This window comes from Strix uralensis, chromosome 10, assembly GCF_047716275.1.
Source record: "Strix uralensis isolate ZFMK-TIS-50842 chromosome 10, bStrUra1, whole genome shotgun sequence".
NCBI lineage: Eukaryota > Metazoa > Chordata > Aves > Strigiformes > Strigidae > Strix > Strix uralensis.
In genome coordinates, this window is record NC_133981.1 from 13,850,992 (window position 1) to 13,872,164 (window position 21,173).

At 49.8% G+C, this 21,173-nt stretch overlaps 1 protein-coding gene across 4 annotated transcripts in view; it reads right to left on the bottom strand.

Moving 5' to 3' along the window:
• SRGAP3 (SLIT-ROBO Rho GTPase activating protein 3) overlaps nt 1–21,173 on the bottom strand; it is a 125,346-nt gene that overhangs the window by 57,705 nt on the left and 46,468 nt on the right. For all 4 annotated transcript variants that reach the window (XR_012630259.1, XM_074879241.1, XM_074879240.1 and 1 more), the window contains exons 2-3: nt 5,381–5,573; nt 1,008–1,170 (exon numbers count right to left, since the gene is read on the bottom strand). Coding sequence is in view for 3 of the 4 variants with exons in the window: in XM_074879241.1 (XP_074735342.1) it covers nt 1,008–1,170; nt 5,381–5,573 (356 nt within the window). In the remaining variant the exon portion in view is untranslated. The remainder of the gene's footprint in view (nt 1–1,007; nt 1,171–5,380; nt 5,574–21,173) is intronic.

Here is a 21,173-nt window from a genome sequence, read left to right on the forward strand (position 1 = left end):
TTTAACCAATCATTAACCCAGAAAACAACCACTCCTCATTCTTCAACAGCTTCTCTACTTCAAGAACTTCAGCAAGGGACCTTTTCCAAAGCCAGTAAGACACTGAAGGTACTGTGCCAACTTATTCACATGACCACCAGCTCCTGGAAATACCTCCACTAGATTTCTGAGGCACGACTCCTCTTTTCAGAAAGCCACGCTGACTCTTGTATCTGCCTACATGCTTGTCATTCTTCTCCTTAGTAAAGTTTCACCCAACAAGTCTGCTTTCAAAGTCAGATGGCTGAGCTGTTCTCTGAAGCCCTCTAGGAGTCTTTAAAAAAGTCATCACGTTTTCCACCTTTCATTTCTCTGGCACTGACACCAGTTTAAGCATCAGGTCACACCTCACTGCTAGTCATTTGACAGTTTTATATCCCAGTTTCTTTAAAATTCTTGGACAAATATTATCTGGAAAGGCTTACAAGTGATAGACCCTTGTAAAGATTTGCTCTGCAACATATAATGACAATTCAGCTGCATAAGGTTCCTCAGGTTGGTAACACCACCATCCCGCCAAGAAAATGTCCAGTCTAAGCTTTTCCATAACAAGTACCAAGCTAAAAAAGCCAGCTGACCTTTGGCTGTTACCTCGTAGCATTTTTGCACCTCATCCATCTATTCCCCTTCACATCCTGCAGCAGGTTTCTTTCTTGTGATTTTGGAGAAGTTTTTGTTAGCTTTACGTCTTTAGCAAGTTGTCTCTGAGAATTTTACTTGGCCTGCCTTACTGTGGTTTTACATTTTCACTGCCCAGAGTTTAAACTCTTCTCTCATTTTCTCATTAAGAGGTGATGTGTACTATGTAGAAATTCCTGTTACCTTTCTCTGCTTTTTAACAATGTTGGCTCTTTTGTACCTCATTAGACTTTTGGGAGGGCACAGTTGTGTGGAACTCCACAATAAACTTATATTTTAGCAAGGATGGATCCTCACTGAGCAGAACTCTCCATCACTGCTTTGGTTACCTTTTTGAAGAGCCTGATGACATCCTCACTGATCTGTGACAGCCGAACGATGACATTGTTCATGAAGATGTCATTCAGGGTGGCGTGATCTCTGCTCTCTCGCCGGGTCTGCGTCAGAACCAGGTACCAGCAGTTCACAGGGGAAAGTAGGTGCTGATCTTTCCTAGGGAATTGGGAAGAAAAAAAAAAAAAGAAAAAAAAAATCAAGAGTCATGTCCCTTAGCCAGACACCACAGGGTCACCAGTGCGGGGCTGGGTGGTGACCCTGAGCTGCTGCCCCAACTGGGCTGTGTGACCCATCAGAGAGATGGTGCTTCAAGATCTCTGCCAGCACAGAAGCTCACGGTCTAAATATTATACACAAGGGATTCAATCAAGACAAGGAATTCCCGTTCTTTGCCCCAAGCTGCTCTCTCCTGCAGCTTCCTCCTTATTTACCAGCCTCCCACCACTGCCGGAGACGGGACAGAGGCTTTTCTGTGCAGGGGAGATAGATGCTCTAATGCTGACCCTGGGCACAGCCCTGTGCTTCACTCAACACCCATATATATGGATCTTAGCATACATTCTGCCCTGCACACCTTGGTTTTTCTGCCCTACATCAACCCCTTGGAGCACCCAGTGCACTTTCTGCTCCGCTGCTCCATACCTATGCTTTAAAAAGGCGTGATCTGCAACAGGTCAGTTATTGCAGTAACACAGTGCAGATACTCTGGTCCACAGCTCTGAAGGACCTGAAAATGCACAAGGCAGACAGAGACATTGCAAGAGCTGGTCCTCTGCCCCAGCTGGGCTGGGAACCCCTCTGTGGCCCTGCTCCAGTTTCCAGGAACCTGAATTTCTTTCAGCTGTTCAAGCACTTGCCCGCAGGGATGTCCAGCAGCACACAAGCACAAGTACCAAATCAGAGCCCCAACCAGTCCCTTCCCAAACTGGGTGCTCTGGAAGATGGTAGAGGAGAAGAGACGTCCCTGGCAATCCCTTCAGTGCTTTGCAAAGGAGAGAGTTTTGCTGCTTTTTTCCACTTTGCGCTATTAATACAGCTGTCACTTCCATTTCAGAAGGAGTCCATTTGCCACACAATCTGCTGTACCACATTTAGTCCACTAAACAGTGCTGGAGAAAATGTTTTGCATTCAACTTAACACAAAGTGTCTGCACAACGTGAATACATTCATGTATGCTGAATAATTACAACGGTCTTCATCCAACTCGTGCTGGAGACAATAAAGAGATTGCCATGAGCGGGAGCAGGCGTTGAGGTGGGTGACCTGAGGAGTCCCCGGGAGCCACACAGCATCCATGGAGCCAGCTCAGCCCCACCCCGCTCCACCGGGCAAGACCCTGCTGAGGGGCATCCTGAGACCCTGACCCGCCCAGAAGCCAGGGCTGGTCAGAAAAACTCTCTTTTGAGGGAAATTTCAGCAAACATTTCACACTTGATTAGAGCTTAACTAATTTTGACATGTTCCATCTCAACACAGAGAAACCTACATGTACTGCTTTTAGTACTGAAGGCAAATTAATCAAAAGTGAATCAAAATTTCCAGAAATGACACAACTGAAACAAAATATTTCACACTGTCCAGCTGAGACACTTTGAGACAAATCCTCTAAATGAGGCAGCCAAGTGATTTGTTCCAAACGTTTCACCCACACCACTTCCTCTGGTCAGGCCAATGCTTTCCTACAAGACGTGGTGGTTCCAGAGAAGCAGCCCCCTTCAGTGGAGACCTCCCCTGCCACCCCCTGCCCGGGCATGTCCCCCCGTGTGCCGACAGCTGTGCCTGATGGACATGTCCAGGCCCCAGAGGCTTCTCCCTCCCCAGCATCCAAAGACACGTGCAAGCTGCCCGGGGAGCACCCCCTGCTTCACCCACAAGGGACCAGGTCTGCTGTGCACCTGGGCTTGGCAAGGGTCCTTCCCAAAAGCCCTGCAACCAGAACACCAGCCCACGCTTGCTACCGCAACACTGTGCAGCCGAAGCCTTCGCACATGTACTCCTCCTCACCCAAGTTGTTCTCACCTGTGGTAGCGGGGCTGGTGCAGCCCACCTCACCACCCAACGTGTGGAGAGGAAGGCACAGTGACTCCAGAACATCTCTGCGTGCACGTACAGACAACACAACTGCTTATAAAAGCGTGAATGAGTCCATCAGCCCGGGATCACCACCAACAGCCCAGCAGCAGCACCACGGCAATCACCGCTCTTAAGGGCTGGGCCACAGCCTGCTGCACATGGCTACCCAGGGACAAAGAGCTGGAGATACCCTATTTCTTCACTGTCAAAAGCCTCATCAGAATAATGACATTCATGAGGAAGCTGGGGAAGCAGTGCAGATGAACGTGATGAAGAGCAGGTACAAAGCAGTCTGGAAGAAAAATATATTAAGGGAGTCTCTCAACAGGGAGCAAGACAGGGAGGACTCAGCAGAAGCGCGCTCTGAAACCAAGCAGACCCTGTTAACACTGCAAACACCATCGCAAACCACCAGGCACTTGTGCCCAGGTGTTTTATAAAGGTGGAGAATCATTGTTACCCATAGACACCACACAACAGCATCCTTCCAATAGCGAAAGCACAGTAAGCGATGGCAGTGCCGTAACGCTGCTCTCAGCTGATGGGAGAGGCACACACACCCCACCCCGAGCCCTCATGGGCTCCCCATCTGGGAACAAGAGCACCTTCCCGAGCCCACACCAGCCAATTCCTTCCCCTGGACAGACATCCCCAACGCAGGATACGGCAGCGCCAGCCCAGCACCGCACAACTGATGAGCAACAGCCAGATGCAAAAAGACCAGGCAGCATCTGAATGGCAATTTGTCTTCAGCAGAATTTTGCATAAGACAACAGTAAAGCCTTGCTCACTAGAGAGACCAAGTAAAACAGATTAAATGGGATTTAGTAATATGGAATAAATAGGATTTAGTAATGTAACAGCAGAAATCACTGCTCTTGCAGCTGAAACAGGAAAAAACAAAAATCACAAGAGGTTAGAGAAAGAAAAATACTATAATGAGCCAGGGGCTAGGAAGGCTAAATGCAGCAGACAGGCAAAACCCTCAATTTTCTGGGAAAGGAGCTAAACAGTGGCTGTCATCTTTGGCCACTGAAATGAATGACACTAGTTTCATCTTGAGCAAAGGGCATAATCCCAGTTGAAAGACTATTTCATGGACGTCGCTGTCAGAAGAAGAGACAGAGACAAATGCTACAGCCAGGGGAGGCAAAGGTGGGGACCTTCAGCTGCCACGCTGCACAGGAAGCAGCCAGGACGAGCATCTGTCTTGCTGCTGCCCAGCAAGACCTGCACCCCAAGAAATGCCAGGAAGAGCCCATTGTGGGAAGAGGAAAACCCTGACAGCTACCAACACACACGTGCCAACACTGAGCACCGTCCCACAGAGCCCAGCCCCGCAGCTCTGAGTGGGCACACTTGGGTACACCTGGAGAGCAGGGACCCGCTGCTCCAGCAGCAACGGGACCGTGGTGGTCCCAGGAGCCTTGAAGTCATGGCCACCAGCGAGCCAGCGTAACAGCACAAGCTGCATATCCTCACCACAAAACAGTTACCTCCAGATTTAAATTCTGCCTCTAGTTTGTTTTGGGGTTTTTTGTTGGGGTTGTTTTTTTTTTTTTAAGTTTTTCGGATCCTTTTTGTTTTAGCCAAGCTTGGGAGTGTGGTGAAACTGAAAAGAGTCTGCTTTTGAAAACTTGCACATATTCACACATTCACGGATTTTACAATTTCCACCATCAGTTTGAGTTTCACACAATTCCAGCATCCAGTTCATACCTCCTATTTCAAAGCTTTGTTTCAAAATATTTCCACTATGGATTTGCCTAGCTTCAACACTGTACGGGTGTGTACACAGAAAACATACATACTTCATTTTAAAAAACTGCAATAAATCACATTTCCAGAAACTGCTTCCAAGCCTGAGCCTGTAAGCAGATCTGTGTGCAGCGTGAAGCACTCTGATATCTAAGGACTGGACCACATACGAAACCAGGGTTTACAGAAAGGGCCTACCCTTATTCGCACAATCAAACCAGTGGCTGAATTCAAGCCTCTTAAAAAAAAATCAAGGGGCTTGACTCCTTCTGAGTCTCTGATCCATATTTTTATTGTACTGCTCAAAGAAGTGCATAGTAAGTGTAATTCAGGCAGCACAGGTCAGTACCACTTTAGTGAAAGTCCTGAAAAAAAAACTTTTTGCCTTTTTGTGGACCCTGCACTGTGATAAGACAGACAAGGTCACTACTGATGCTATTTAGTTTACTCCACTTTTGGACTGTGCAGCTACAAATATCTAGTGTTTGAGGCAGTCTCAGCCCCATCATTTTGCCCCTGAGAACGCCTCCTTACTTGAACTGGTGCTCTCTGGAGCTGCGTATCTTGGAGGAGAATCGTTCAGCCAGTTTCTCCAGGCTCCTGGAGTACTCCAGCTCGATCTCAGCCTTCCTGCGGAAGAACTCCTGCAGGTCCTGCAGCAGCTGCAGGCGCGACTCCGACTGCTGCTCCAGGCATTTGAACTGCTCGACCAGCTGAGTTCGGATTTCTGCATGCACACAAGAGAGGAGAAGAAGAAAACACAACGTCAGCAACAACCACTGGCCAGGGGCTGTCGTTCCTTGAATCAGAGCAAATCGCATAGGCTCTGCTAGAGCAGGCTCCCTCACAAGCCTCAGGTTTAATTCAAGGCTTGCTAAAGCCAACAGATTTTTTTTTCAAGGGAGAGCTGAAGAATTTCATTCGCCGGTCTCACATTAAAACCTTATTCTTTGTCAAAATAAACAGCTGTGTAAGTATACAGAGACCAACCCTCAGAGCTTGTCAATTGCCTTTTTGGAAACTAGAAAATGATACTTCAATTTATCTAGTACTACCTGAAATCCTGCACTCTTTGCATATAAACTAATGCATTATTTCTTGATAAACGATCTTTTGAATGCCTACAGAACGTCTGACAGTGACCCGAAGGAGGCTGGCACTGTACACGCACACTCCTCTCACCCGCATCCATCCCCCCAGCTCTGCCAGGTTAACAGGCAAATCACACTCGTCTTTGGCTCAAAGGCTTAAAAAGTCTTTCAGACCCTCCAAACTCCAGTTCATATAACACAGACTTTATCTGTCCCAGGTTTTTCTGCTTCCTCATACGGACCTTCAGACACTGTGCCAGTACCCCACAAGCCCCGCAGCCCTCGCCGAAGAGGCTCTGCAGCGCCTGTGGGGCAGGGGGAGAGGGCAGGGAAGCCTGGGCACACTCATTTTGAGGCTGCTTCTCTCCCACAGTAAAAGACCAATTGTGCTTTTTCCAGTTCCCCCTTCTCAGCTGCAAATCCCCAACACAGGGCTCATCCTGGGAAGACAGGCAAGCACCAGAGAAGGAAACACTGCTCACAAATTGCAGCCAGACCCTTCACCCTCTCTGCAAGAGGAGCAGTGCAGAGCCCGTGGCATGGGGTGGGATGGACATACACCTTCCAAACGGCTTCCCAACTGCAGGGAAGGTTTTTAGCAGCTCTTGGAAGCCTGCACAGGGAGCAGCTCTCTCGCAGGAGCTGCAGCTGGGCTCTGCCCAGTGGGAAGGGGAGCCCTGCGGGGAGGCGGCGTGCAGAGCTGGAAACAGGAGGGAAAAATGAGACTAGACAGTAGAAAAAAAATATATTCAGAGTGAGAACAATCAGGCTGAGCAGGCTTCCAGAGGGGACAGCTGCACAGCAGAAGATCAGACAAGCCAGAATCACCAAGGTTGGATGATGAAACGGGTCCATGCAACGACTGCCTGTTCCCAGACCCCAGGGGCAGAGAGGAGAGCAGCCCCCGGCCCTCCCCACCACAGAAGGCAGTCGGACACCCCAGCTGAGCAGGCCAGCTCCAGCAACAGCGTGTTACTGCACGTGCTCACCTTGAGGAACCTGGCTTTCTCCCCAGCGGTGAGAATGGTGCACAGAAATGCACTCTGCTCAACAGACAAGGCACCTGCAGCCATTTCAGTCCATCCACAGAAATAGCCTCTTTAGTGCTAAAAACATTTTTATAAGCAATCTGTAACAAACAACGTATTCTTTATCTTTTCCTAAGGTTTGTGATTAAGTATATTTTTCTCACTTTGGTCACCCGTAGCTGATGGACCCCAACGTGAAGTGTCCCTAGCAAAAGCCATCGGAGGAGCTCAGCCCCATGCCAGCCCCCTTTGCCTGTGTGTGCACCCTCGGGGCTCAACAGGGCCAGAACAGGGCAGGGCAGCACACAGAGATGCCTCGGAGAGTCTCCGTCCCACCTCGTCCCCTCCCTGGCTCCCACAGATGTACCAGCTCACTGCTGGCCTAACGGTAGCGGTAACAGCACCACCAACAACTCAACTCCCTCTTTCCTGCACTAACATTATTTCTTCCTTTCCCAATTAGCGCCTGGACCCCATCGAGCCCTGCAGCCCAGCAAACAAGAGGGTGAGGCCCCACCTCCACCTGCTCTTTGTCCAAGTATCCTACAGCCTCCTTACATGGTCTTGCGGATCTGTGCAACCCAGAGGGTAAATCCTGTGCTTGGCCATCGAAGCCTGGGGCCGGCCGGCTGCTCCCCAAGTGCACCCGCACACTCGCACCATGCCTCGCTGCTCAGTGAGACATCTCTTTTTTAACGTGACGGACCAGACCCACACCTGATCTCAGCTACAGGGAGCTCTTGAAACATCAAGTTTAGCTGATTTATAAACACCCAAACTTCTGGCCCTTTTTGGGAGGTGATGGCGGTGGGGGGGCAACAGAGGACTCGAGAGCAAGAGGGGAAAGAACATGATTTTGGTGGCACCAAAGCTTACCATTTCAATGAGCATCACATCCCAGCACAGGCAGCATCCAGGCTACAGCTCACAGCTTTCCCTCCATCACCTTGTGAGCTTACACGCACTAACAGTTAGCTCCCAAACCCAGTGCACCACCAAACAAGATGACAAACGTGCACACCACCATGTACACTCACACAGGAGAAACACAACTCATGCTTATGGCGGGCATCAGGGCTCGCTGAACTGGGCAGCCCCAAGTTCTCTTTCCCCAGCGCGTCTCAGGCTCGATTATCAGCCAAGCGGCCCACGGACATGACAGGAGGAAGATGACAGGTATTTGTGGGTGCTTGTTTAGTTCAAACGCTTCTCCATGCAGCTCGGGGATCTTGCCATGCCACAGGACGCTGGCCTGGCAGAGGAAGCAGCTCCCAGGGACTCCACCAGCGATGTTATGGGAGCCCGTGGGCACTGCCGGCCCCTGGGCACCTTCTGGTGCAAGGCTGCAGCACGTTGAACTGTCGCTGCCTATGTGATGGGAGGACTCAGCCTGTGCTAAGGAGGAAGTCCTAAAACTAGTAAAGCCCTTTGACAAGAGGGCTAGACCTCACCCTTGGTTCCTTCTGCAACTTCAACATGGTAAGACGACAGATGGTAACTTACCCTCAAGAGCCTCAGCAAACTAAAAATACCTGTACTGCCTGAGCATGCGCGCTTGAAATCACTGCATCATAACTGGGAAGCAAAATGACCTAAACCAAAACAATACAGTGGTGTCATTTCAATGTGTGAAACAATCTTCAGTATGCATATGTGTATATATATATATGCACATAAGCCAGGCTAGCCCTACCAGTCCACTGCCAGCATCAGGCTGTCCCACAACTTCATAGCTACAGCAAGGTCCTATCCAGATAATCATTACTTCATACTGGATGATGAATTAATTAATTATGAAGTAATGATGACACAAAGCACTGACTGAAATCACAAAAGATTTATGGACAATTTCAAGCTCTTTAAATTTGTGAGGATCCCAAGTGGAGGAGATTAAAACTGTCATTATAAGAATCTGGCAATCTGTTATTTTTCAACGTTTCTTTGTATAACAACTATCGTGCGAGACGGAGCTACTCGCAGCCTGACAGGTGAACTCTGAGAGCTGCAGGAACAAGGACACCTGCAGCAATCTCATTACTGGGTAATTTAACGATGGCAGTAATGGGACTGGAGGCTGCAGGCTGCGTGAAGGTCACCTAAAAACCAAAAGCTCCTTGGAAGTAACGAACGCTGAAAGCTCCGAAGTTAATCAGTCACCTTATGTGGGATCCTCCATGGGCACTGCTTTTACAGTACTTCCTTTGTGTTCTTGACACTTTATGAGAGGATAGCACAGTTATTCATAAAATGCATCTGAGGTTCATGCACTGTCTTGGCAAGGGATTCAGCACACTGCACTTGGCCACTAGCAACGCCACTCCTGATGTCTGCCTGTGGTGTCCCTGTGTAGCCAATGCACTCCAACTCATTTCTGACTCACATTCATCCCATCTGCGGACACGAGGACGCTGGACACGGGAGCCAGAAGGGCCAAGGCCCCAGGCAGAGGAGAAAGAGTGACAGGGATGCTCAGCACAGCTGCTGCCTGTACCCAGGCAGTGCTGCACGGTCAGGGCTCCCCTGTGACTGGGCATCTGCTGCACACAAACATCAGCCCTCATTCACAGCTGAGCTGCAGAGCACCCTGAAATGAAAGACAATTCCACTAGATAAGCAATGCTAGAAATACCCTTTTTAAAAATATATATATGGCTGCTAAAAGAATGGAGAAAAAGAAATTGAATTCTCATTGCAAATGAGGTCTCAAAATGACTGACGTCAGAGTGTCTTGGTCTTTACTCTTGCATCAAAATAAGCCGTATCCTATTCCTACAGTATCCAGCACTGTGCCAAAACAGAGCTGCACACCTCACAAACAATGCTGCTCCTCCATCCCTCCCTCTTCACATCTGCACTCATACACAGAAAATAGATTTGCTCCCCTTGCAACAACACCTTCTCTGGGGAGAGAGGAAGTATGCTTTAATGCCACACAGCAATATTTAGCCTGGTTTTGCTATAGAGATGTGCGGGAATGCCTGGAGAAGCTGAGTGAACTTCCAGAAAGCTTCATCACACCTGAAAGCTGGTCCAGTCCTTGGTAGCTGGGACTCCACCATTTGCTGAAAAATAGCCTAGGCTTTACAGAAAGATCACGTGTACACAGCACTGCGGCTCTGATTTCATCAGGAAGACAGCTCTTCAGGGGCTCTGTGCCATGCAAGGGCTGCGATGCCTTCTGGGATCAGCAGCAGACGACCACCTACGCAGCCATGGCTCCCGACAGCTCCCCGGCTTCCCGCCCGAGCAGAGCCGGGATGGGCGACAGCAGGCTGGTGCTGTCACTCCCCGAGCTCAGCAGAGCGGCTTCCCGGGGTACGGCACGCCTGCTGCCTCACAGCGCTGCCTCACGCGCACCCCCTTTTGCAGGCAAGCAGTCTCCCCATTACACAACTTCTGGGGTTAACGACGACATTCACTGGAGCTGAGGGTGGCAAAGAGTAACCGCCTTTGAATTAAGCCTCTTAGAAACCCACTGCTGCGTTCCTACAGGATACAAAGGTACCAGTTTCATTACAAAACATTTTTAAAACCTTCACGTTCCCCTGTCGACAAGAGTTTCCTTCCCACGCAAGGTCAGTGGAAATTTCATTACATCCCATATGGATCTTACGTTCCCACTCCTGCTGGTGCCAACACAGGACTTGCTTTACAGAGCTCTGCCTTCCTGCACAAGTTTGATAGAGATTTTTATTTAAAAACACAGATTTGATCTCTAGTTCTCTTTTCATAGTGGATTACAACCCGAGGTGGTCTCCAGAACAGCTCTTAATAACCCTGACAATGCACAGAAATACAAGGAATATCAATAATGCTTCTCCAATCTTTTCAATTTCTTACCTCTTCCTATTTTTTTCCAGATCTGAGCAACCGCTGCTCGTCTGATCTTTATATCTGGCACAAAGATTTCTCCCCGACTCTTGCAGGGATCATTCAAGGCAGTTCAGACAGCAGCAGCAAACGTAGAGACTCACCGAAACTCCTGCAGCTTTCACCACCCCCTGCTCCGAGAAACGGGAATTTGCAGTATGTGCCCGTGGGACCCGCAGCCAGCCACCACCATGCGAGCTCAGCAAGGGTCACCGCCTCTGGACCACTGGCCAGGCACTTGCGAGCCCAGCACCAGCCCCAGCCAGCCCGGCAGGACCCAGCTCCCTCCCTGCCATCATCCCTTGGGCGCTGGCTCGCCCCGGAGCCCTGGTACCGGGGAGGACTCAGCAGTGGCACGTCAGTCCCACTGGCGGGCGAGGACGCTCTTGGGTACCCAGGCATCAGCAAGGTGCATTTTGACCTTTGTCAACAGAATTTCTTTGTTTTCCCCACTCCTGTAAGGCGTTGCTCTGACACTTTCAAGTTCCCTTGCAGAAGTTCAGCCAGCCAGTACCGTCTAAGGGCACGGAGGCCAAGGGCAGCCTCGCCAGACATGGAGAGCCCGCTAGGCCTGGCCCTGAAGCTACTCAGCTACGAGCAGTCACACAAATAAATGGAGATGGCCACTGACCCCAGGAGCTGTTGCTGCATGTTAAACGGAAAAGGTTTGTGGTAAAAAACAAAATTAAGGGCTGCCAGCATCATTAATGCAAAGACAGAAGCAATAACAGCGAAAACGACATTCTTCGGTGCTCCGGAGGTCTCTGAGTCAGCCACTCACAAACACAGCCCCCGACAGCGCCAGCATTGTCGCTCCCCTGCTTCCATCATTACTTTGCTGCTGCATTTAAGAGGCACCCTCCTTTCAATTAAAATGAACTTGCTCTTAAGTAGCCTTTTCAGATAATCATGAAAAAATACAGGCAGGCAGAAAAGCCTTTTTCTACCCTTCATGCCTGCTGCCTAGGGAACAGGCAGGAACACTTGGAGGACATCCATTTTCTCCTGCCTGCACCGTGGAGCTGGAGACCAGCCCCACCGACGAAGCAGCCACCATTTGCTGTTTGATCCCGATACCGTCCAGCCTCCCCCTCTGCTCACACACCGGAGACAGAGAGAGCGGATCCCCAGCTCAACCCAAACCCAACAGGTCTCTACTAATGTCCAGGGTGACACCTTGATAGGCACCAGCTGACAATCCAGACCAAAACCTGCACTGTCCTTACCAGCACTGTTTGCAACCAATTTTCTAGCCAGCAGCATCTGCATGAGCTGCATCAGTCCTGTCCATCATGGGAGGATTAACAGGCCTTTAATTATAACCTTCAATCGAGTGCCAATTATGTTTTCCATGTTAGACAAGTATCTCTTCAGTGCCTGACCCCAAAAGCTTACACTCTGGAAGACAAGAGCTAGAAAGCAGAGGACACTCACGGGAAGAGATCACTAACTGTGCTTCTGTAATTGGAGAGAGGGGAGTCATCTCCAGGCACTCGACTGACCTGCCTCGCCGAGAACTGGCTGTTAGAAACGACTGGAGTTAGACAAGCCCAAAGCACAGGCAGCTGGGAACAGAAGAGTTCATGTTTTCTTGGGCTATGGTAAAGTCTACACAGAAAGAGCTAAACTGTTAAAAAGTCCACTACCACTCAAGGATTAACCCCTTTATTCCTGGTCTCCGGCAGCAGGCGTCCTCTCAGCTAAAGGTTTCAGGCAGGGCTGCCCACACCGCTGGTGCCCCAAGCCGGGACACTGACAGCTCCCCATGGGCCATGGCCAGGAGCGTGTCTGCCCGCAGTCCCAGGGAAGCTGGACATGGCCCTGCCTCTGCACCACTGTTACCCGGCCAAACAGCCTCTTTGTCTCTCAAACAACTGGAAATGAGAAACCCTTGGCTCAGCGTCTGATCCCGAGTGATCCAAGAGTCAGTCGTCAGAGGCTGACGGAGCAGCGCAGCATCTCCGAAAGGATGGAGTGGTTGCTTTGGCTGTTAATGGAAATGGCAGGCCCAGGTTTGGACTGCCAACGCTCTCAGTTGCACTCCTCTTCCCCAAAGCTTTGGAAGGAGCCATTATAACCTAACGAGACACCATTTTCAGTCAGCCCAACCTCCCCAGTTGCACATGTTTGCATAACGGTTACTAAGAAGTTGCAGCAATAGGAGAAGTGCTTCTACTCGCAGTTGAAGAAATGTGTACAGGAGACACTGTCACACAGTAGCAGGTTGGTAGCTCCTGTAATTCACATAATGGCAGCAGGTCCTTATTTACACTGAATAAAAATAATCTGGCAAACAAAAAGGAAATAGGATGCCTCAGCAAGCATCACTAACAAGTTATTCTGTGAAAGCTAAATGTCTCAAAGAAATGACCCGAACTGGGCTCAGACTCTTTCTTGGTTCAACTAGTACATGATTTTTTTAATATCCTGTGTTCAGAGCTTTCCTTGCTAGATTAAAAACAAGCTCCTTGCCATGGAGAGCAAACCTCCCTAGGAAAACTCTACAACTCTGGCTTTTCTGCCCAGCACCATCAGGATGTGAACAGAAATGCTGCAGGTCTGCAGGAGAAAAACCGCCACCTCGCAATTTCTGTTTCTGAACTTGGAATTTATAGGAACTTTTAGTAGAAATCAATAAACAAAAACCTACCAAACTGCTTTAGGAGGAGCTGAAAGCATCTGCCAAAAAGCAGAAAGCAAAACATCAAATAAAATTGTGTAGCTGGTCACGTTTCCAACAATAGTTTGTCTGAAACGGTTCCATAATTTATTTTGCAATATATGAAATCACCAACAGTGCCAAAGGAGAACAGAGTGAGCCATTCGACAAACAAGGGTGCTAAAAAACTCCGAGTCCCCTTGAACTCTGCAGGACAGCTGGCTTTCAAGATTTGCTGCTTTTTTCCTCCCAGTTTGTTTCGTTCTGTTCAGAAGAAAGGAGTTTCCACTGTGAGCAGTCCTGTTATTTAAAATGCAGGATCAGAGGTAGAAAATGCAAGAAACATGATTTCCTCAGCTCTTCTGAAACACAGCGGCAGTGATGTTGGAGAAAACAAAATTCCTTGGCAAACCAAGGAGAGCAGCAATGCTCAAGACAGGCTGCGGGACTGCTAATCCAGCCGAGAGAGGGAACATCTGCAATCAGAAGATCTGGGGATTTGGTTTTGGTAAATATTTTCAAATCAATTAGCCTCTATTGTAGCCGACACCACTCATCATTCTTACACCACACACGTAACCACGGGAGATGTCAGCAGCAATCAGATTTCCCGAGGAGACGTGCTGCAGCCCTGGGACCCAGCAGCCTCCCCGGGATGGCAGGTGGGAGAACGATCACCACCACCACAGCCACCACCACGGCCACCACGACCACATCCGACATAGCCCAACGCAGGGGAGTGTGGCTCTGCAGAGCCCCAGCAATGGGCCCCACTGTCAAACCGGACTAATGAGATCTCAAATACAGCAGAAGTCCCTGGTGAGTCAAAGACCCCCAAGAACGCTCACTCCCCTCTGAAAGCCGGAGAAAGGCTTCTGAGGGGGTACACAGAAGGAACACGTGTGTGACCACCACAGCCAGCCCTGCAACAGAGCGCCGTGCACAGGCTGATGTGCCTGAGCAGGGATAAAGCCACTGCAAACAGCCTCCCACCACCAACAGCCAAGCGGCACGCGAGTGTTACAGACAGCATAGAGATGAGAAAAATGTTTCATATTCAGCCTTTGGCAAGTTTGTAAATGAATAGCAACATCAAAAAAATGCCAAAAAACTCCCCAAAAAACCCACCCAAAAACTTGACAGAGCTATTCAAAAGCCAGCTCAGGAAAACAACAGCCTAGTGCATATATAATTGCTGCCTCTGGGGAAGCAGACCCAAGAAAGGAGCAATTTAAAACTGATGAAAGTGTATTAGCGTAAGATAAATAGATGTAAACTCGCCATGAAGGAAATTAGGTGAGAAATTGGAAAAATCAGTAAGCTTTTGGGTCAGCCAACTGGAGGCATGGGAGAAGGTGTAGCTACTCTGGCAGTAGCAGTCAGTAATGCCGTGAACACGGTAACATGGTGCTGCTTGTGAGCAAGGGTGGGTGGGATGACCGGGTAGCCAGTCCTTGCCACCCGTATGAGCCTACAGCTGGGCAGGGGCTCAGAGGCAGCACGTTTGGACATTATGGCCACTACGATGCTGAGTCTGGCTGAAGTTCTGTGTATGGTTTGCAGCAAAACAGCATGCTTCTGCAGCAAACTGCAAAGAGCCGCACAGAGGAAGCAATCCTTGCCATGCAGGTGCTGTTCCTCCTCCGATGCAAGGTTTACAGTTGCTCAGACAGTGTTTTCTGCCGGGCATCAGCCTCTGCAGTGTCAGCGCATGAAGGCAGTGCTCGATGTCAACAGAGAAGTCTGTTGAGCAAAGTGACAGAAAGATCTCCAGGGAAAGGTATTTTTTGGCTGCTTTCTTAATATAAGACTTGTCTCCACCACGGTCTGATCATCACTGGCCCTGGACACCTGCAGCAACCTGTGCCAGTGGGAGATGGCAACACCGAGCCCAGCCCCGTGTGCCCACCAGCTGCAGCTAAGCCCCCTTCCCCATCGCGCATAGGGGCCACAGCAGGATGATGAGCACCCCAGGCCTACGGCACACAGCACATCACCATCATCTTCCATGGCGGCCCGAGACAAGCTGACGCTCCAGGCCACTTCTGCAGAACTTCTGGGAACAGGGACCTTCAAAAATGCTGGGGTTCACGTGATCGCCACCATGGCAAGACCAGCTCTCGTGCCTTGAGGGACCTCTGCATTTGGGCTGGAAACTGATACTCACTGGAGTGCCAGTGAAAGAGTAAAGTGAAGACAACTTCCCAAACCTTCTCAAGACTTCAGAAAAGTGCTGTTTGAGCTGATGCTGACATCTCGGGTAAGTCTCAGCTTTTCCTCTCCTAGGCTGTCCACCTCATCCATTCTCCAGTGAGGACAATGCTGGCAGCCATGCACTGAGCCCGAGAATGATTACACATATCCAAATAGCATACCTCTGACAACACAGATGATGCAGTGTTTTACAAAGAACAAAATTATTTGGGACAAACCGTGGCCAATTTGAGCACTCAGAAGTAACATGCTTATGTCAAGAGGTCAAGATGAAGACAGAGCCTGTCCCACCCTCAGCTTGCTGAAGGATATTTTCCATACGGTCTCATTTTTTAAATATAACAATTAAACTCTAGATGAATGCCACTGGCTCAACACAACTTTTACCAGTGGTATTCATTATTATTAATTATTATTCACTTACTCCTCATGTCTTCATACAGTTCACACATTCTCCTGGGCAGCAGAATCTGAATTTCAGGCATTTACAAACACCATGTTGAAATCCCAGCCTCAGCTGAGACTGGCAAAACTCCCACCAGCTTCAGTGGAGCTGGGAGTTCATCCTTTGGCAGTAAATGGAGCAAGAGAGATAATTGTGTTCTCCAGCGGTTATTTTGCAAGCCTCCCTCTCTCACAGTAACCCCTGGCTCCAACACTTCTTACCTCAAATGCTGATAAGGGCCAAGCTCCTTAACTGGCATCAACCACAGTGGAAACCAACACCAGAAGTGATTCGTAGCATACTGCTACTCTAGAAATTACTGTCTTCATAAACAGTAAAACATCTTAAACAAAAATCAAAGTAAGTTTCATTGAAGCAACCACAAGCTAAGCAGCAGAAGGTATGATGGTTCACAGCTACGTTTACTCTTACTTGTCCCATCTTAGGTCAAAACACCACGAGATGAACAGTGGCAGTTTTTGCTGCTGTACCTTCAACGTGACACTCGCAGCCCAACACCGCGGCTTTAGAACCACCCACACGCTTACTCCAGTAGCGGAAACTCAGCTGGGTCCCGGCAGAGCCTGTTGCCGGAAGAGGTGAGATCACGTGCAGAAGCCAGGACCAGCACCTGGACCTGTTGCAAAGTTCACATATGGGCAACGCGTGACAAGTTTAGGATGGGCTTATTAAATAAACCCAATTCTACATGGGCAAAAACAGGTGAAAAACAGGTGGTGGGAAAACCTGGGTAGTTAAGACTCAGGAAGGTGTGTAGCCCAAATTGAAATGCAAGAGACCACAGGAGCCAAGCAGAGAAGCAGTGATGCTCCAGCCAGCAGAGCCCCCGGCCCCACCAGCTGCAGCCTGTGGCCGGGTCCCCACAAGCAAGCCCTCCCTCCTCAGGGGGACATCAGTCCTGGCATGCCACCCCCTCCCCAGCCCCCTGCCGGGCCAGTGCCAGGCTCCAGCTGCTCAGACAGGGACAGACAAAAGCCGAGGTTTCTCTAGCAACGGCCTGGGATGAAAGCTTTCAGAGACCTCCTCCTCCTCACCCGGCAGGACCATGCTCCACAGGGCAGGAGCAAGCCCTGCTGCTGCCAGCCTCCGGACTGGGGCTTGGGGTGCAGCCCACCCACCAGCCCTGGCTGTGCTGAGGATGCTGGATTATCTGTCCACGAGAACAGCATCGCTGGCTGATCTTCCAAGCGGGCAGCCTAGGACAACCACTCCTCTAACATATGTTTCACCCCACTGATTTGTGACAAGTGAGAAAATATGTTTGGCAACAAAAGCCATTATTTTCCTCACAACTGGGATTAGACCCAATAGTTTATTGCAAATATAGAATGGCAAGTTGGACTCAGAGGAGAATCCAGTTCTACAAACATGGAATACAATAAGAAGGCCATCTGACTCCCAATTTATTTTATTTTCCTCTTCAGACGACCCATGTGCTGTCTTCACTAAAAGCCCAGCCCTCTTCACCACAGAATTACCTCTTGTATATTTTCAGTGCTTTATCATCCTGTTTTCCAAGAGAGTGCACCATTTCCCTTGGGGGAGCCCTCACACACACCCACCCTCACCCCCATCTAGTGCCACACTCGCCTGAATTAATTATTAAAATGCCAAGGGGTTGTTACACCAACCAAACCCATGTGCCCCCGGCCAGGCAGCGGCCAGCACCCCCACGGCGCAATGCTCAGCCCCACGGACAGTTACGAGCGTAGGACGACAGGCAGGCCAGAGCCCCGAGAGCCCAGGCGACACGACATGCTCACGGGATGCTCCCACTCCCTGGCACCGTGCCCTCAGTGGTGGCGAACGAGTGTGAAAGCAAACAGCCCAAAGCAAGCAGACAAGCCTCCCTCCTTCCCTTACATGTCATTATTAACAACCCTGTCTAGAAAAAGCCAAGAGATTGGGCTCTTAGTAAGACAAAGAATGAGACAAGCCTTTTATCTGAAACTAGAAGTTTTGGATTTAAAAAAAAAAAAAAAACAGAGAGAAGAAAACACTTCCCTCAAATCTGAAAACAAGCCATGTGGCATTGGCATTTTTCTACTTCACGAAATTTTTTTTACAATGCTCAGCCTAAGGGAGTGCATCAGGAGCCAGCCTGCTCCCGGCCGCAGCACCAGACCAGAGGCACTTCCACTGAACGGCCCTGGTTTTGCCTTCTACCACGCTGAGCCCTTACACCGTTACTTGCTAGGCTGTAAGGCAACCTCTTATTTGTAACTACTGAAAAAGGAAGTGAAAGCGGAAGAAATTAGATCTTGACCTGAGTGACTTCTTCCCCCAGGACAGTCCCTGACCTGGAGGGAGCCTGGGGCAGGGCACGGGGGGCCTGGGGGCAGTGTCTGGGGGGAGGAGATGTGGGGTCACGGGGTTTGGAAGCCCAGACTGGCAGCTCGGAGCAGCCGGGGTCAGGAAAACACCACCTTGGTTTTGCTGCTAACCAAGCCGGTTTCTGGATCCTGCCCCAGCCCCTGCTCACTCGCCGGTTGGTCCTTGGAGGGGGCACGGCCAGGTTCTGGGGTTTTCTGCAAGACCAGCGGGCTCTCTACCACACCTGCAGGAAAAAGCAGCCAAGCCACAAAGAAAAATTCCATTTCTATAGGGATATTTGCATAAGGAGTTTTAAACAAGGCATCCTTCCCGTCAAACTAACCCCAACCAAACCAACACGACAGAAGGGAACAGGCTGTGCTGGTACCCTCGAGAGCAGGGCACGGTTATACTGGAGGGTGGGTGCCCAAAGCCGTCGGGGCCGTGTTATAATACCTCAACACGCTCTGTCACAGGAGCGGCCGTGCCAGCACCGCCTGGGGAGGGGAAGGTGACACCCGGGCAGCTTCTCCTCCCAGCAACACAGCAGCCAGGCAGGAGGTCACTGCCCTCCCCTGCTGACTTTGGCAGCAACACAACTGGAACACACTAACGACTGCTCGCAGTTTATTTTTCTCCTACCTGCTCTCTCCAGTTACCTACAAATTTTGTTTTGACCAAGACTCCCCTGAAACCCAACTCACCCACAGAAAAATGAACAGGTAAATAACTTGGTTGGGCTGTTTTCTGCTGGCCCTGTTTCCTGGGCGCAGCAGCCCTGGCCAAGACAGGTAACACAGACTCTAGGGCGAACGGGTGCGTACCAGGGGGCACTCTTTAGTGTTTTACTGTCCTTCATTAGGTTTTTTCCATTAACATTTTAATACTGTGGTCAGCCCCTCACATCAATGGCTATGAGAATTATCTCTGCATGCATCCCCTTTGAGAGGGCCCAGTGGAGTGTGGGTAAAAATGGGTTTATAATGGCTGTCTAGCTGTCTGCATTGAGCATAAACCCCATCTACTGCCCTGCACTCCCGAAACAGTGTCCTGCTGCAATCCCAGCAGACCAGGGGCCTCCTGACCCCATGGGAATTCGGGCAAGCACACGAAGCTGAGCCAAGGGCAGCAAGTGTTGCCCTTTCCATGAAACCTGCCAGCTCCTGTGTCCTAGTACAAACAAGCCTGAGGCCACCCCGAGTAAGGCCTGATCAGCAGGGTCCAGCGAGGTGCTCACACTTTCCCTGCTGGGGCAGCCAATGCCTTTGCACAGGGACAACAGGCAGCTTTCTGCAAAGCAACGTGAGCCAAAGGGTCCACTGCTCTGACACTGCTCCAGCTCTCCCAAGCAGTTGCACCCTAACATGAAACGTCACCAGCGGAAAAAAGCTGCCAGACAAGTCAGTCTCTTCTTCCTGCAGCCCTGCCTAGCAGCCTGCAGAAACCAGAGCAAGAACCTGGATTGACCAGAGCCAATACCAGCACAGTGGTCTGGAGAAACATCAAGAGCTGGATTGAAGCACCAGGCATTGCTTGTGGTCACCTCACTCCTCCTCTCCAGGCCACAGGGTCTGTGCTGGGGCTCCTGCTAGAAAGCAACCATGAGGTAAGAGAAGAGATGGGGCGGTGGATGCCAGAGCAGAAGTTGTCCCACCTCCTCTCCTCCACCAGCGCAACATACAACCCCCCTGCAAGGAGGGTTCAAGCCATACAACACAACATACAGCTACTCAAGGCCATAACACAGCACATCAGTGGGACCCAAGAGAGAAGAAACCTTACCTGGAGGTGTGCGTGAACCCCAGGGGGTCAGAACGCCTGATCCCGAAGCTTAGAGCAAAGCCTCGTTCCAAAGGGGGCCCTCCCGACTCACAGCACCCACGTGGCTGCTCTGCTCTGAAGGCAATGCTGCAGCCTCGCCCAGCTCCACATCAAATACAAGAGAAACTCTTCCCCCTTATCCCTTTCTTCTTTTCAAACAAAGCACAGACAGTCACCCTACAGCATCCAGCATTTCCCAGGACACCACTGTAGCAAGGGCAACAGGTTAGGCCAGGCTCAGGAAAACACCGGTGTCTTTTTTTTTTTTCCTTTCCATATTGCTATTCAAAATGCAAATGAAAATGTCATAAAATTTCGAAAACAACCCAAGTGAATAATTTTTTTGCTTTTATACTTTAAGAAAATAAGTTAGTAAGGCATTCTTCATGAGAAAAGCGGATTTAGGAGTAGAACAAGCCTGATGAGAAGTAGGTTATGAACTTCCGATACTCTGGTTACAGCTAACACAGCTATTTCCGTTTTACTGTTCATCAGAACTTCAGAGAGGGGAATTCCATTCCACTAGAAACGAGATGCCAGAATTCACGTATCTTTCTAGGTCATAAAACATCTTCCTAGATGACAAACAAGCCTACTGCTACAAAATCATTAAAGACAAAATGCAACTGCTAAGACAGCACAGGCTCCCACTGTAGGGGACTGCACATGCACAAGGTTTCCCACCCAGGCATTTGCTGCTGTGCAGGACCTATAATCAAAATCATCAGTGGCTTTTAAATTAGTCAGTGGTGCCATGAACAAAAGGGGAAAAAAAACCATGACACAGATGCAGTGATAACTTTTCTCTGACCTATACACTGAAAACGTCATGGCATCAACCTTTTCCCCAAGAAACCTCTCAAAT